Raw genomic sequence first — 16,646 nt, forward strand, 5'->3', positions numbered from 1 at the left:
AAAGAAAGAAAGAAAGAAAGAAAGAAAGAAAGAAAGAAAGAAAGAAAGAAAGAAAGAAAGAAAGAAAGAAAGAAAGAAAGAAAGAAAGAAAGAAAACAGCAGGGAAGACTTGGAGCAGCTTAGAATTTGGATGTTTGGAATAGTGGTGGGAAAATGTCTGTGGTTTTTAACCCTGCTTTCCTTTCCTTCCACCTGAAGCTTGGATCGCCATATGCAGACCCATCACGGACACCACAAGCCGTTCCGCTGCAAACTCTGCTCTTTCAAGTCCTCCTACAACAGCCGGTTGAAGACGCACATCCTCAAAGCCCATGCTGGTGAGTAGGTCCTTGGGGTGTCCTTCAGTACTCTCTCAAGTTGCCTACCTCAGGTCCTTGAATAAAACCAAAAGTTTCCCCCACCGGAACGAAACGGCAATTTATATTTGGGAGGGTTGCATGTACAGTTTGAAAGAGAACAACAAAATTAAATTCTATTCATAAAACCAAAGTAACCACCAGTTCTTTGTTCGACTGATGTCACTAATAGCTTAGAATTAGACTGTTACGTTTTTAAAAGAAATTTCTAAATTACCTTGGCTGAATCATGGGATGACAAAAAACTCTTATTGAACTGTTTAAAAAAAAAATCCATTAAAGCGAATTTCTACATGAGACAGATCATACGCTAACACAAACCTCAGGAAGCCTGGGGTGGCTTAGGAGGTACTCATATCTTTTCGACTCGGGTCACGAGTGTCCAGGAGCTATGCTGTTTTGGTCACTACATGGTATTCATCCCAGGCCATGCACTAAGCGGCGACAGGCATCAGCTTACTCGTATCTATAGCACTCCAGCAGTAGGAACTGTGTGATTTCCTGTGTGCCCTGTGCACTTTGCAGCACTCTGAGCAATCTTACAAAAGCCCCTTCACTTTTGCCAGTCATCACCCACATCTTTCCTCTGCTTCATGAGCACTAGACCCATTGAGCTATTCTATTTTAGCACAGTGAAACTGCTTATGCCACACAACTGCCCTTAGCCCTGCTGGGAATCAGGGTTGCAGCTAGGAGATTAGTTATGTAGGCTTGTTTCTGACAGTATTTTAATGTCCCTGGGAAACTTCTCCTAAAGTCCCAAGAGTAAGTAGCTTCGGGATTCACCTTACTTTTTAGTAATCATGTATATCATAAATTATTCAGCAGGGACAGCATCCTGGTAAGCTTTTCTCATCGCCTTTGGCCTTGTCCTAAAAGCGTTTTTTTACCAGTGGGGAGCTGGGTGAACGGTTTTGGCCCAGGGAAGGTCTCTGAACCAACCAGATGCTGCATCACCCTCAGAGCAGTTAGCTGAGTAAATGTTCCTGGAGCTGACTGACTAGCTAGCCCTCTCTGCTCAATGGGGGCGAAGTATCCAGAGAGCAAAGAAAAGCAATATAACTCTGCTATCACTACACCGTGTGATCTCAGTCACTATGATGTGACTCTGAGCCGCTGAGAGATCCTCACCTTAAAGAAAGCAGTATGTTTGCTACAAGTCTTTCAACTTGCCTATTCTCAGCTGAGTGTTTTATTTATTTTTTATTAGTATCCTCAGATAGGGCTGGCTACGTAGCCCAGGCTGGCCTTGAACTCACTGTGTAGCCAAAGTTGGTCTCAGAGTTGAAGTCGCCCTCGTGCCTCATCCAGTGGAGTCCTGCGATTATAGGCGGCACTCTCATGCCTGGCAGTCTGTTGAGTTAGAGCTAAGCAGTGCTGGGTTTGACTCTTAGGTTGAGAGACAGACTCATAGCTACTTAGCAAGGTCCGTGCATCCAAACTCACGTTAGGCTAGAGGGGTAGCTTCACAGATAATCACTTATTGCTCCTCAAGAGGACCTGAGTTGGGTCCTAAGTACATATTATATTTATTAGTGAAAATTTGAAAAAAAATATGTTCAGTCATCCATAATGTTATTATATAAAGGCCACTGTTAATGTTTGGTGCTTCCTGTCAACTGTTTTCTCTATAATTATTTTTCCACAGTTATAATTATAATGTCTATAAGGAATGTTTTATGTTTTAACTCATTCTTAATTTTCTGTCTTATTACAAGTTCTTCATTTTAATCATGGTTCATCAAGAGGATATACCTACATTTGCCTAATTGTTTTCTTTGCTTTCAAAGTCTACATTGCTTCGTAGCTTTTCACTCAAATAGTATAATTTTTTTCATCAATTTGTTTGTTTGTTTATATTCTCTGTGTGTGCCCATGTTCCATTCCATTTGTGTGTGTGTGTGAGTGTGTGTGTGTGTGTGTCNGTGAGTGTGTGTGTGAGTGTGTGTGTGTGAGTGTGTGTGTGTGTGTGAGTGTATGTGTGTGTAAGTCAGAAGATACCTTGCAGGAGTCAGTTCTTTGTATAACATGGGTTCCAGAGTTGTAACTTGAGTCATGAGCCTTGCGTTCATATGCCTTTACCCACTGAGCCACCTTGCCAGTCCATAAATAATGTTAATCTCCAAATAAAATCTCCTCTGTATTAAGGGTGTATCCCTCCCTCCCTCCTTCCCATGTCTCTCTCTCCCTTTCTCCTTGTCTCCCTTCCTTGCTCATTGGGATTTTTGTGAAAGTATTTTGCTATTGCAGCCAGGCTGTCACAATCTTTCTGCTTAGCTTAGTGCTGAACCCCCATGCCTGGCTTGTATGCAGTTTTCTTAATAGAGACTATCAGTGGAAGGGTTATTAGATTGGGGGCCAAATTGACCTGTTGTACTGAAAACAAGATTGATTGATCACATTAGTGTATATTTGCCCAGTAACAGACAAACTCGCTGATAAGTACATTCCTAAGATGTACTGAACTTGAAAGTTATAGTAAAGGTAAGCCACACTCTTGTCTTGATTTGGTCATGGCTTTCTGTGCTGTAGTTCTGTTTAAATGTATTAATTGAATGCTGAAAACAGTGCACATGCTTCTCTTCCCACTTATGCTTACCTCATATAATCCTTCCTCCTAAAGAAATGTTGCCTTTCTATAGTGTTGTGTATGTAGGAAATGGAGTTTCATTATGAACTTCCCCTCTGCCCCAAATATATGTGGGGAGGAAATGGTTAAGAATGTGTCAGATGTATGTATTAAGTATTGAGAATTAATACAATAGGGCTGCCATGTTTGAAAAAGCCACTGAGAAAAAGAATTAAACCTAATATTTTCTGTGTATTGAAAGAAATCTGCCCTGATCAATTTTAATACAGAGAAGGGGGAAGAAGTTTGAGGCACCCTCTCTGAATTAGGTGAATTAGGTGGGTGGGGATCACCCCAGAAGCTGCATTGCTGTGGGTAGAACACGATTGTCAGTGACTAGCTGGCCTTAGCTTGGAGATGGTGAGCGCTGTTTCCCAGGACTGTGGCTGCGAGAATGGGCAGGGAGTTAGCCTTGGAGGACTTCTAGACCAAGAATCCTTAGAACACCGCTCTAGAGGGAGCCGATTCACTGTGTGATTTTACTTTCTAGCAGTCCTCTTTCTCCTGACTCCCACCTCTCCTGTCTGCCTCACCACATCTCCTTCTAGGTGAACATGCCTACAAGTGTTCTTGGTGCTCATTTTCCACCATGACAATCAGCCAGTTGAAGGAACACTCCCTCAAGGTCCACGGGAAAGCCCTGACCCTTCCCCGGCCACGGATTGTCAGCCTCCTCTCCTCTCATGCCCACCCCTCCTCCCAGAAGGCCACCCCAGCCGAAGAAGTGGAAGACTCCAATGGTAAGAATGGGTTCCTGGGATGGAATCAATCTGGTAGTGTTGGGGTGAGCTAGGATTGAGTCTTTTTTCTTTTGTTCCTGAGAGGAAATTCTTATCTGAAAATATGATGATTCAAATGAAGGAAAGGATATGAAAGCGCTAGATCATGGAGTAGGAAGGAGTGCGTATTCTGCATCTGTATGATGCCCTGGTTATAATGTCCATGGATATCATTAAAGCATCATGCTGGGCAGGATGGGCCAGTGTTGGGTTTTTTTATGGTGGATTCTACTGGGACAGGAAAGGAGTGCAAGAAGGTATCTGTTGTTTTTATGAATACCTTGTCTTGGAAGAAAATGTTCTGTGAGGTGTGTGGAATCAATTAACCAAAGCTCAGAATGGAAGGAGGGAAGAGCAAGTGAACGGGACACTCATATTGAAGGAGGTCACATGATCTATTGTGTTTTCTTAGAGCTTTAGTTAGGAAATAGGTTTAGAACTGCTTTGCTTCATAGCTTTGAAAGACAAGCAGGACGGTATAGAGACGTGTGCTCACTGGCACTGCCACCAAAGCATGTTGAGAAGACAAGAGTGCCAACTTGGAGCTAGTCAGTGGGCCTTGGGAGCGAAGAGATAGCATCTCATTTTCATCAGACTCCATCTGGGAAGACCTGGTTGACGAATCAGCGTGGTTTGAATGGAGCTCAGATCCCTGGTGGAGAAGTGGGCAGTAGCCTAGGGGAGCTTGAAGCTCCCCCCTTTACATCTGATGCAGGACACCTTGTGCAGCATGTCTGAGCCCGTAACTGCTGTGGTCCACGGCTCTGCAGGATCTACTGTTCTATCCATGGGATGAGCTCAGTAGACAGAAAGTGGAACAAAGGCCTGGATTTCATCCGTCTCCCTCTGACAGTCATGTTTCCCTAGGCATTCTCGGTTTCTATTCCTGTATGATGATGATATATGTAGGCCTCAGCTGGTTGTCTTGAGAGATTAATGAGACAAAGTACACATATAAAATGCCTGCTGTAATGTCTGACACACAGGAAATGTCAGCGAGTGGCCATTTTATTTCTGTGATTTTCATCTTCTGGTTACAGCTGTGGTTGTTGGGACCATTTCTGGCAGGTGGGGATTCGGGCTCATTCGAAGAAGGGCTTAAGTCAAGAGTTCTCCAAGGTGTCTTGAGAATCTGATAGCCTCACTTGTCAACAGAGTCTAAGTCTCACTTTATCAAAACAGTAATTAGTAATCTTTGGTCATGAAGTCTGTGAATAGGAGGGAACAGAAGACCAAAATTAAAATAAAATAAGAAGCCCTGAGTGTTGGACAGCCCTCAGAGTTAAGAACTTCTAACAAGGAGGTTTCTTACGATTCCTAGGAGAGACTGCGCACACAGCCTCCACAGCTGTGGTAGTTTAAACTGCAGAAGTCAGGCAGTTTGTCTCCAGTGAGAGTCTCCAAACTACAGTGGTCTACAGTACATGTGAGAGAGTCAAGAAAATAACCCCCTTTTACCCTCAGGTTCTGCTCTCTGGGTGGCTGGGGATGGTAGTATATTGTGACCAGAGGGCGAAATCTAATTTGACCTAAATTGTAAGGTTTTTATTAAAATGAACTTAATTGTTTGCTTGTTTGTTTTTTAATCTGAAATGGAAGCTATACTTTTGCGACTATTTGAGTAAAACTGAACCACTTAGATACTAGTCTCAGTAAAGCCTTTTCCTGAGACAATTCACTCGATATTAAACCTTCTTCCTTTACCTTCCATGCAGGTTGGGTCTCAGTCACTTTGAAGGGGACCCTCTAGACCAATCGCTTTGTAGATCATTCTTCTCTACCTAGCATGAGGAGAGTTGGGTTCTTTCAGCTCTCTGAACCTGTGTTGGGCCTAAGCTGGTCTAGGTACAGAAAAGCCCTGACTTAACACAGTGCCTATCTGACCCTCCAGAACCAGAAAGACCTTGCACATATGAGTTTACTACAGGCCCAAGCCTGAAGCCTGGCCTTTTCTTCCGGTGGTGGGGGTCAGGGGGAGGCAGTCAGGGTTCAGAGTCTTAGAACCTGAACCGTGGAGAGGGGAGGGTTTCTCGATAGCATGCAGTCTGATATTGCCAGAGTGTGGCGCACAGCCCCAGGAAGGTAAATTCCTAAATGCATTGCTGACTGTTACTCACTATCTTGAGAAAGAACACATTTGCTGTAAAAGCTCTATGTGGTAGCCATTTCCTAAGACCCACACAAAACCCTTTGGACCTATATGGCTTTTAACATATATAAATAACCCATATCCAAGGACCAGGCCACGATTAGTTTAATTTGATGACAAAAAAAGTTGATTAGGAGGTGGGGTGAACAGAAGGGAGGCATCGAGTAGACTGTTCTCACGGAGGAATAATTATGTGGAAAGAATAATTAATAGTTTGCACATTCGATAAGTGTTTTCTTAAAGCTTTGCTTTAGATCTCGCATTGTTTAGTTGGGCCAGAAATGACTTAGGAGGCCCACGCTAGGAGGACAATTTGCCAGGGAGCTGGTGGTGGATTCCTAGAAACAGTTTAATCTGGAGGATGGAAAAACAGCTGTGGGGCTAGACAGTAGCCTGTAAATCATGCTTAGAATGGTGTTTGAAACACACATGTGAAATCCAATTGCACATTTTAATAGGGAGAAGCACATTTTAATAGGGAGAAGCTGTGGGGCTGTTGGCTCTCACTTAGGGTTTCCCACACTGCAGATGCCAGGACACTGTGAACGCACGAACCAAAAATGTGTTGCAGGCCTAGGGGAGCGGAGACCCATAAACCCAGGGAAATGGCCAGTATGTCCTTGGCTATTGAAATCCCTAGTGAGCGATGAGAGTAAAATGGATTGACTTGCTCATTGCTATTTTGCAGCAGGCAAATGCTTGCTGTCTTGAGAACAAGCCAGTTCTTTCTGGCAGAGAGAAACAGTCCAGAGGGGAGGTTCTGTCTAGGCTCTTCTCAATCCTAACCCAGAGAGATGCACTGAGGGAGTGGGGAAGGAAGCCGAGAAAGCAGAGATGAGAGGTGGAGGGCAGATCTCAACCCCAGCTGCCTGCCTGGCCACACACCTGTTCTGAGTCTCAGCAGGGCTCTTGGGCTTGGAGCTGTCAGCCTTGACATGTATCATGGATCCTCTAAATACTTTGCATGATCAGTTGTTGGGAAGAAAAGCAAGGGGCTGTGAGGTATTGGTTTTGTGTATTAAATAATGGGAAATGACACTCAGTTGCTATTCAAAACAATGCATTAGGGGGAGACAAGGAAGGTTGTCATCCAAGGGACTTGTGTTGACTGTGTTCCCTCTCCTGCCATATAAAATACAGGACGGACTTTTCCAAGTGTCTGCTTTCAGCCCAGAGAAACTCGTGTGCGGGCACAGCTATAAAATAACAAAGCAAGCGGGTCAACAGAGAGGGTTGCTTAGGTCTGAGGGGAGTGGCTTGAGGTGTGAGCAATGAATGCATAGTTGGAAATCCAGCTGTGCCCTGCCTTTTTCCTCCTTGAGTTTCCCCTGACCAGAAGCAAGCAAGCAAGCAAGCAAATGAACACTCTCCTCTGCCTATCTAGTTTTGCTGTATGAAACTGATTACTTTAGGAATTCATTACCATGAGATTGTTGAGACAAAATGTAGTCACTAAGTGTAACTTTAAAAAAAAAAAGTGTTGAGCTCCCTAGTTATCATTCCAAAGAAAAAGAACTCTTATGCACAATACTTTGACTTTGTGAATTGTTAGGAAAAAAAATGTATAGCTATGTGAATATTTTAGGTTTTGGTAATTTTAAGGTAACAAGAAAATGTACGGAGCAATTTGATTTGTTTTTTAAGTGTGTCTGGCCTTGAACTCACTGTATAGCACAGGTCATTCTCAAACATACAGATACCTGGTGGCCCATGCTTCCAGAATGTTGGGATTACAGGTGTCTGCTACTGTTCCCAGATGCTCTGTGACTTGCTTGTTATTATAACTTCTTTAGTTGCCTTTTTAAAACTCTAAATCCTAGAGTTTCTGACAAACACTGTTTTGGAGGGGCAGAGCAGGCATATCTTCCTGGGGAACCATAGACCACTCACATCTGAAAAATCACAGTCCTCTCTATTTATTCAAAATTGACTTCAGTCTTTCTTTCTCCATTGAAGAGGTATCACAGAGAAAGGAGCTTCAGTTGAGGAAATGCCTCCATGAGATCCAGCTGTGGGATATTTTCTCAATTAGTGATCAAGAGGGGAGGTCCCCTTGTGGTGGTGCCATCCCTGGGCTGGTAGTCTTGGGTTCTATAAGAGAGCAGGCTGAGTAAACCAGGGAAGCAAGCCAGTAAGGAACATCCCTCCATGGCTTCTGCATCAGCTCCTGCTTCCTTCCCTGCTTGAGTTCCAGTCCTGACATCCTTTGGTGATGAACAGCAATGTGGAAGTGTAAGCTGAATAAACCCTTTCCTCCCCAACCTGCTTCTTGGTCATGATGTTTGTGCAGGAATAGAAACCCTGACTAAGACAGTAAGTTTCCCTGAGTATGTGGAAGGATGGTCTCCCTGGTTGCTTCTCTCTATAAGTTTGTGACTTTCCCCCCTTACTTCGAAGGCTGGTTTTTAACTCTTTGGATTACTCCTTTGTCCCTTTTCTGAGGTCTGTATTTGCCCTTGTAGACACACCATGGCTCCAGCGCTATTCTAAGTAGGACAGTTGTGTAGGCACTTTAGAATGTTCTTGTGACTGGTTTCTTTCTTGGAAGCTTCCTAACTTTCAATTCAGTCGACGATACTGAGTCCCCATGCTTACCTCACTCCACAGAGCCAGGTGACCCAGTGTTAAGTTTCTGTCCATTTAAGAGAAAGTTTCAAAAGACAATGATTTGAAGATGAAGCCTTTAGGGACTGTTCTCACAGGGAGATGTTCTCACAGAGCATCTGATGCAACCATTCTGCTATAGTGAACAGATCTTCCTTGGCATAGCATTTGAAATATTGTCCTTGTCCTTTGTGGAGGAAGGGAACTCAAGCTTGAAGCAGAGTGTCGTAAGAAGGTGGCGGCATGGTAGAGCTAAAGAGAGATGGGCATTGCTAGAAGCTTGCCTTTTGGAGTCAGTACATAGTTGCCCCTACAGTGGGCAGTTTCTTTTTTTCAGGATGCAATGTTTTGGGGAAAAATGAAATCCAAGCTCCAAGATTCCGCATAGAATAAAGCAGACTAATAAAAACCTGTTGACGACAAGTCGGACTTTGCTTCTCCCCAAAGTATTGTGTCGGCAGGCTGTTAATAGGAAATGACATCATGGCTGTGGCATACCCATATTGTATGCAGTTCATCTTGGCCAGCATGTTTAATATATGGAATATTCCAAGGTGTCAAGTGCAAGACATTTGGGGAAAGCCTTCCGAACCCAAGTGGGTGAGTTACACGTGAGTAAGCATGAAGGAGAAGACTTGAGGCTATCTCTAAACTACCAACTCATTTAACCTTGGCTGCTGCGATACTTGACACCTAAAAATTGAGATCTGGGATGCTGCCTTTCGGAGGATAAGCTTCTCAGAGCTCTAAATAGGTCAGACATAAAATTCAACCTTTGAGAGGATCCAGTTAGTTGGTAGGGCGTCAGACCTTCCACGTGGGTTCCAATTGCAATCAGAGATTCTCTCTTGGGGGTGAAAGAAAGAGAAGAAAAAAAAAAAGACAGCAATGAAATGGAGACTTGGCGAATAATTGTGAGATACGGAGGTTTACACCGTTTATAGCATATGGGATATAAGACATAATTTTAATGTCTTGACTATAATTTTTAATAGGTTCTGCTGGTCTCAGAACAGCCTGACCAGTCACCACTAACCTTCCCTCTCTGACATCAGAATTTCTTCATAAAATGCAGTCTGGAGTTTATTTTATGCTTATTTTAAAGAATGACAGTTCTACTGTAAAGTCTTTGAAATCTTTGGCTCCCAGGAAACAAGGTAGCCTCAAAGATTCTAGCGTGCACGCTGGTCTCTGGAGGATGAGCTACTGGCACTGGCATTAGTGGGATACAGGAACCCTCCAAATTTACGGTCATCTTAAACATGATTGTGTGATAGACCCTTCCCAAGAAACCCACCTGCCTGGGATTTGGGACTTTACATTTATAAAAATTGTTTGACAGTTTTGTACATTTACACAGTGAATTTTAGTGTTTATGAGGCAGCCACATTTTTGTGTGTGAAAGACATTTCAAGTGTAGACTTTCCATGTCCTGGGAACTTAGTCAACTAGCCCATCTCCTTCCTCCCAAGCCAATAGAAACACTTGGTCATCAGAAATATAAATCACATATTACTAAACACGCTCAAAACTAGTTCCTAGCAACACTGGAGTTTGCTACATAATTCCTCATCTGTCTTTTGTAGCCCTGCTGAGCTAGCTGGAGATCTTCTCCTGACTTCCAGAGCCCCAGGGGAAATGTCTAAAAGAAAAGAAACCTACTTTTTCATGCTAGGTTAAAGAAATACATTCAGGGGGCTGGTGAGATGGCTTAGCGGTTAAGAGTGCCGACGGCTCTTCCAAAGGTCCTGAGTTCAAATCCCAGCAACCACATGGTGGCTCACAACCATCCATACCGAAATCTGATGCCCTCTTCTGGAGTGTCTGAAGACAGTTACAGTGTACTTACATATGATAAATAAATAAATAAATAAATAAATAAATAAATAAGAAATACATTCAGTCATTACTCCAATCATCTAAAATAATCTTGATTCTTTTTCGAAAGAAAAAAATCCCCTTCATATCATTAGCTACCTTGTGCTTTCTGGTTTACTTTGATTTAATTTGATCAAAAGTCCTTCAAGCCATGCTAAGACCTATATGGAAGTCCTCTCGTTTTTTCCAAACCCTGCTATTTATCAGCAAATTTTACCCGTGCCACGAGAAGGATACAGACTCTGGAGCGAACAGTAGGACTGAACCATGATTCAGAGAGAAAGATGTTGGGTGGCATTGCCTGAGCGAATGAAGCATTGCTGGGGAGAAGGATATGCGTGTCTCCCGAGAAAGATTCACTTGTAAAAGGAGTTTTTATTTTTAAGTGCAGAGATAACAAAATACTAAAGATAGTTTTGAAAACCACTACTATTTTTCTTTTCTTTCTTTCTTTCTTTCTTTCTTTCTTTCTTTCTTTCTTTCTTTCTTTCTTTCTTTCTTAAAAAGCTCTCTATGTTTTGATGGTGTTACTTGGAAAGCAAGTCTTCATTGTGTGTGAATTTATCTAAGTCATTCAGAATCCTACATCATACCCTATGGAAGAATCCCAGTGGTGATGCTGGTGGATCAAGAAAAATGGGGAGATGAGGAAAAGATCGGGTGCTATGAGAGGTGAGATTCAGGTGAAGGATGTATTTATTTTCAACTGGGGTCTGTCCCTTGCTGCAGAGGCCCAGGAAGGAATCAGTTCTGGCCTTCAGGGCTCTAATCCTTTTCCAGGCTCCGCCCAGGGAGCTGTTTGGCTGGGGGATGATGGGGGGAGGGGCAGGGCCCAGCTTAAGTTTCATGTACCAGCACAGGGCTCCCAGGGAGCCAGGTCCACCCCTAGGTTCTTCTCTAGCTTCCTCGGAATATTCTTAGATGAATCTCACAAGCCAAGCCCCTTACATCATCTTTTATTTTCACACCGGGCAAGTTTTCCATCACAACTGCAGCGGAAGCCACACTGAGCCCTCAGACCTTCCAAGCCCTTCATCTAGGTCTTAGCTTTTAGCACCGCCTCTGATTTTCTCCGTCTGGACTAGAGAGAAAGTCATCCATTGTGGTTTCTATAAGGACCCTGTATGTCTTCGTGTTTGCGTCCTTAGTGATTAAAAATAATCATTTTTATTGACTTAACTCTTGCTGATTGCCTTAAATTGATCATCTGCCTTAATACATGGCATGGATGAGAGGCAGAAGGGATTCATTTGATTTTATGAGAAGGAAACTGAAGTCCTGAGGGCAGAGTTGATGAGTTGAAAATCACAAAACCTAGATGTGGTGGAGTTGGGTTTTGCACATTAAATCCAAAGCCCATATCCTTACCTTTTTGCGCCATCAAGGTCTAAAAGCGAAACTGTACATCTAGGCGGTGATAAGGACTAGCTGTAACATACCTCTCCTTGCATGCTTTGGGGTTCTGGAATCTTCTGAAGCAAACCAGAGATGAGATATTGTTCTTGACTGATATTTAAAGCCTAAGTGACTAGGCATACAGGTAGTAAGTAGTATATTAAAGGACCAAAAATACAAAGTGAGAAGTTGAAGATGTAGTTTCTATTGGCTAGTAGCTATGGGAAGGAGAAGGGATTGGCTCAGAGGACTCGATGGAAGAGATGGAGCTTCTGCTAGCACTGAAGACCAGTCTAGCTGGAGGAAGGGAGGGAGGGTATGTAGTGGGGGAAGGGATTAGAAGCACAGTACAGGAGAGCATTTTAACACTGGGGAAAGGCCATGGATTCGTTAGGAAACACAGAATAGGAAAGAAGGATGCATTCAAAATAGTCAGGACGGGGCTGGAGAGACAGCTCAGTCATTAAGATCGCTCACTGTTCCTCCAGAGAACCAAAGTTCAGATCCCAATATCCATATCAGACATATCCTAACTACAGCTCCAAGGGATCCGCTGCCTCTTTATAGCCTCTACGGGCACAGCATACATGTGCGCATACATGGGCACATATAAAAAATTAATCTTATGATAAATAATGATGTATGACAATTTATATAAAATTTTCACCCTCTTTTTGCAACATTTTTACCTACTCATGATTAAAGACCAATCTCATGGTCATGCCTAGCATTGGGGTCACCTGTACACCACCTCTTAGGATGTAAGCTCTACTAATATCTCATTATGGAGCTATCTCCACGTTTGTTCCGTGAGTAGGCAAAACAACCTAACTAACCCTCAAAACTTATTTTATTATTTTAATCATAAAAAAAAAAAAAAAAAAAACTAGAACCATAGCAAATACATTTCCCTTTTTTGTGATTTTGTTCTCACATGATGGGTCCCATCACCTGATGAACCATGCACACACACATTGGAAATATGAGAATCCACTTCTAAAGGTAAGTACGCCAAAAGTATTCTTTCCCCGTGAGAAATGCAGAGTGGTCACATTCTTTGTTTTTACATGTGATCCATCCATACATATCTATATACATAGTACATGGCAGACTTTTCAGAATCATAGAAGACCTTTGAAGTTTGCTATCAAAAGTTCATTTCATTTTTCAGGGTGACTCATCTTCCCCCCAAAAGACTTCAGTCGGGCCCGTATCTTGGCTATTTTCTTGAACCTTAATGCATTTTAAAGCCTAGCAAATTGGTCTATAAGTTAAATGACAAAATCAAGATTACAGACTGTCTAGACTGTTTAGAGTAATGGCTGAAAGTGAGATTTAGCCAGGGGATAAGCACAAAGTGTGTTTGATAGCTTTTGACCCCTGTACTCACTTCCATTTCTTGACTTGCCAAATATCTGTATAATTATCAGCTCCCATATCTGTCTGACGAAAAACTGTGCTACTGAGGTCAAGGACTGCTTCCTATTTTTTCCAGAGGCCTCGCACTTGGCAGGCCATTCAATAAATATTTCTTAAATTGACCTGAATTCGAACTGCAAAGGGAGTCACAGAGCAAGGAAGCAACAGCTCTCTTCTGCAAAGGCCTGGAGATTTCCACAAGCTCACCGGCGTGTTCAGAAGCTGCCATGAACAGGGTAGCATTTGGATGAGCTGGTGGGATCTGGCTGTGTGTATCCCAGGAAACACGGCTTCTGCTGCTGCAGATTTCTCCAGTCCTCCTACCTCTGAACCAACTGACTTCTACAGCTTCTGCCCCCACTGGCAGCATCATTATGTTTATTTAACCTGTGTGTGTGTCTGCATGTATATCTGCATGTGTGTCTGTCTGTCTGTGTGTGCACGCGCGCGCCTCTCTCTTCTTTCACTTTCTACAACTCAGTGACTTAATCCCTCTTTTTTTTTTTTTTTTTTTTTTTTTTGCTTAGGAATGTTTGTGTTTCCATATTTGGCATTCCCCTTTTTATCCCTTTTCTTACTTTCCAGAGCGTTCTTTTATCTTTCTCTGTGAACTTGGTGCTAGGCTCACAGCCTTCTTTGCTCATCCACCTGTATCCATCAAATTCTTGAATTCTAGTAAGGAAGACTCACATAGTAACTGGGCTGAAACCGGGCTTCCCGGCGAGGGAGAGTTCCTTTCTTCTCACCTATATCCAATTGCCCATTTATAGCTGAATTGACCACAACCCCCCCTCCCCCCCTCAGGCCTGTGCGAATCCTAAGGGTAGCCACTCAGGCAAGCTTTTCCCAGATACTGGCTTCTCTGGCTCCCTTGTCTTCCTCCAGCCTCAAACTTGCTGTGTTAGTCAAGGTTACTGTTGCTATGATGGAACCCCATGACCCAAGAAACCTGGAAGGAGAAAAGGGTTTGTTTGGTTTAGGCTTCCAAATCAGTTCATCATCAGAGGGCGTCGGGGCATAAACTCAAGCAAGACAAGGGGCCTGGAAGCAGGAGCTGATGCAGAAGCCAAGGAGGGGTGCTGCTTACTGGCTTGCTCATGGCTTGCTCAGCCTTCTTTCTTATAGAACCCAGGACCACCATCTCCTACAGGTTTGCCTACAACCTGATCATATAGAGGCGTTTTCTCAGTTGAGGCTCTCTCTTCTCTGATGACTTTAGCTTGTTTCAAGTTGACATAAAAGTAGCCAGTATAGTTGCCAAATCTCAACCCTGAATAACCCCTTTCATTGCTCACATCATCCTCTGATGTTAGCCCATCTTTCTGGCTCTAACCTCAATCTTTTCCAATCTGTTTTTTCAGGTTATCTTTGCTAATCACAAATCCGATTTGCCTTTAAAAATAAATGTGAGATCCTTCAGATTTATCTCTGTATAATGTCAGTGTATTCATAAGTACTCCATGGTAATTTCTGGAAAGGAGATAGGAGTAGAGATGATGACATGGCAGATAGCTGCAGCCTATCTTTCTTGTCCCAAGGAAAACAGAGTGCGCAGCTGTATCATTAGTAGCTATGGCAATCACAAATTATCATACTTTTAAGTTGTGATTTTATTATTATTCTGATTTTTACAGTGTTTTAAAATTTTGCCCATGGGTAAATTTTTAATTAGGAAAATGGAGAACAAAAGATGAAGGAATCCAAGTCTACCTTGTGCTCAAGCTAGACTAATGCCACCAGCACTTCTCTTAGAAGAATCATGGCGACTATAACTAAACCACAGGCAGACAGTGGAATTGTAAATGAAATTCCCCATACATACATTAAATTCCGTGAGTTCTATATGTTGTTATGGCAACAAAATAAGATCATTTTTCCTAATTCATCTGCAGTATTGTTTTGCGGTTTGGTTTATAACCTGCATAGTAGAACCCTGAAAAGAATATAACTCTTTTTGCTGTTATTATTCTTAATGACTGTGTTTTAATTTTTGATATAGGTGTTCCTTCCATAGCCAAAATCATCCTTGAATTGTTTAAATCGATTATATGTGTTTATACATACATAGCCCATGCATGCTGGTGGTAATTTTATGTAATCTGGCGTTAGCCTCCCAGGTGCTAGGATTACAGGTATGAGCCACCACCCCCAGCTACAAAACACTGATTCGTTAAAAGATACAGCTCAATATTCAGATAAAACATTACTATTTTAAGATAAGTATTTTTGTTATTATTTTTGAAAGGCTTCATTCTTGCATATCTCTACTTTTATAACCTTTGCTTGCCATGAGGATGAGCCCCCATATACCCAGGCATGTGTTAGGACATATATGTTACCTGCCAGGAAAGAGGACTGGAAACTGTTGGCCAGAAAAGTAGTGATTCTGTGCAAGATCAGGTTGGTGAGTTATTTGCTTATGTATTTGTCATCTTTGAAATTCAAAGAAGGCATAGTAACAGGAAGAGGAGCTCTGGGAGTGACTTATGTTCTCAGCTTCAGGAGGTGACTGAACACGTCACATAAAAGAACTGTGCAGACCTGCAGTTCCTCAGAGCCCACTTGCAGACTGTGGGGGTAGGGGTGGGGCTTGCGTCGTACCCCTGAGCTTCCTGGCTATAGAAGGGAAGTGAAGGTTATCAGGATCATTACAACAAGACATCTGATTATTCCACCAGCCGATCCAAGTTCCACCCCAGACGTTCATTCTTGGTTACTGTGGTGCCAATCAGGCATTCTCACGCAGGGGAATCATCCAAACGGTCCAAGGAGCCTCGGTCCCTGTCTCATTACAGTTGCTTTTTGGTGGAATTTTGGAGTGATGTAGCAGTACTGGCATGGAGTATACCCCTCACTGTGTGTCACTGGATTTGTTTTTGATGGAGCCAATGCCAACAAAGATCATTTTCATTCTACTAGAGCTACTGAAAATTAGGCAAATGATAATTTTGAAATGAGTTCTCCATGCAGACCGTGTTGACTCAGATAACTGAGTTTAGGCAGTGTTGGAGGGCTGGTGCAGATTTGGGTCCAGGAAATACCATTCATGCTGCAATGCAATATGCACTCTTAGGTGGGTGTCCTGCCAAGACCCATAGCACACACTCTTAGCCTTAAGTCTCTGAGGCTTGCTTTCCTACAATATGTGAAATAATGATGCCCACTTTCTGAGGTCATTTCGGGGATCAAATGAGATAGGATGGACATGCTCTAATATCTAACATGATTGTAGAAATACTAGATATTATTAAGGTAGTATATAGTTGAAGTAAATATCCTAAACCATTCATGATAATTTAACACTGGTCAAAGAATAGTAATTTTTTTTTTAAATAAAGGGGGGTTGTGGCGTGGGTGGAGAGATTCCTCCCAAACCCATGTCTTACCTTGGAATCTGAAATAAAGTTTCTTTACGTTGTTTTCTTGGGATTTTAAAG

At 42.6% G+C, this 16,646-nt stretch overlaps 1 protein-coding gene across 5 annotated transcripts in view; it reads left to right on the forward strand.

The window, feature by feature from the left end:
- Znf462 (zinc finger protein 462) overlaps positions 1–16,646 on the forward strand; it is a 137,520-nt gene that overhangs the window by 73,429 nt on the left and 47,445 nt on the right. For all 5 annotated transcript variants that reach the window (XM_029540266.1, XM_021200552.1, XM_029540263.1 and 2 more), the window contains exons 6-7: positions 199–317; positions 3,534–3,725. In XM_029540266.1, coding sequence (XP_029396126.1) covers positions 199–317; positions 3,534–3,725 — 311 coding nt within the window. The remainder of the gene's footprint in view (positions 1–198; positions 318–3,533; positions 3,726–16,646) is intronic.

Source organism: Mus pahari, chromosome 6 (assembly GCF_900095145.1).
Source record: "Mus pahari chromosome 6, PAHARI_EIJ_v1.1, whole genome shotgun sequence".
NCBI classification, from domain to species: domain Eukaryota; kingdom Metazoa; phylum Chordata; class Mammalia; order Rodentia; family Muridae; genus Mus; species Mus pahari.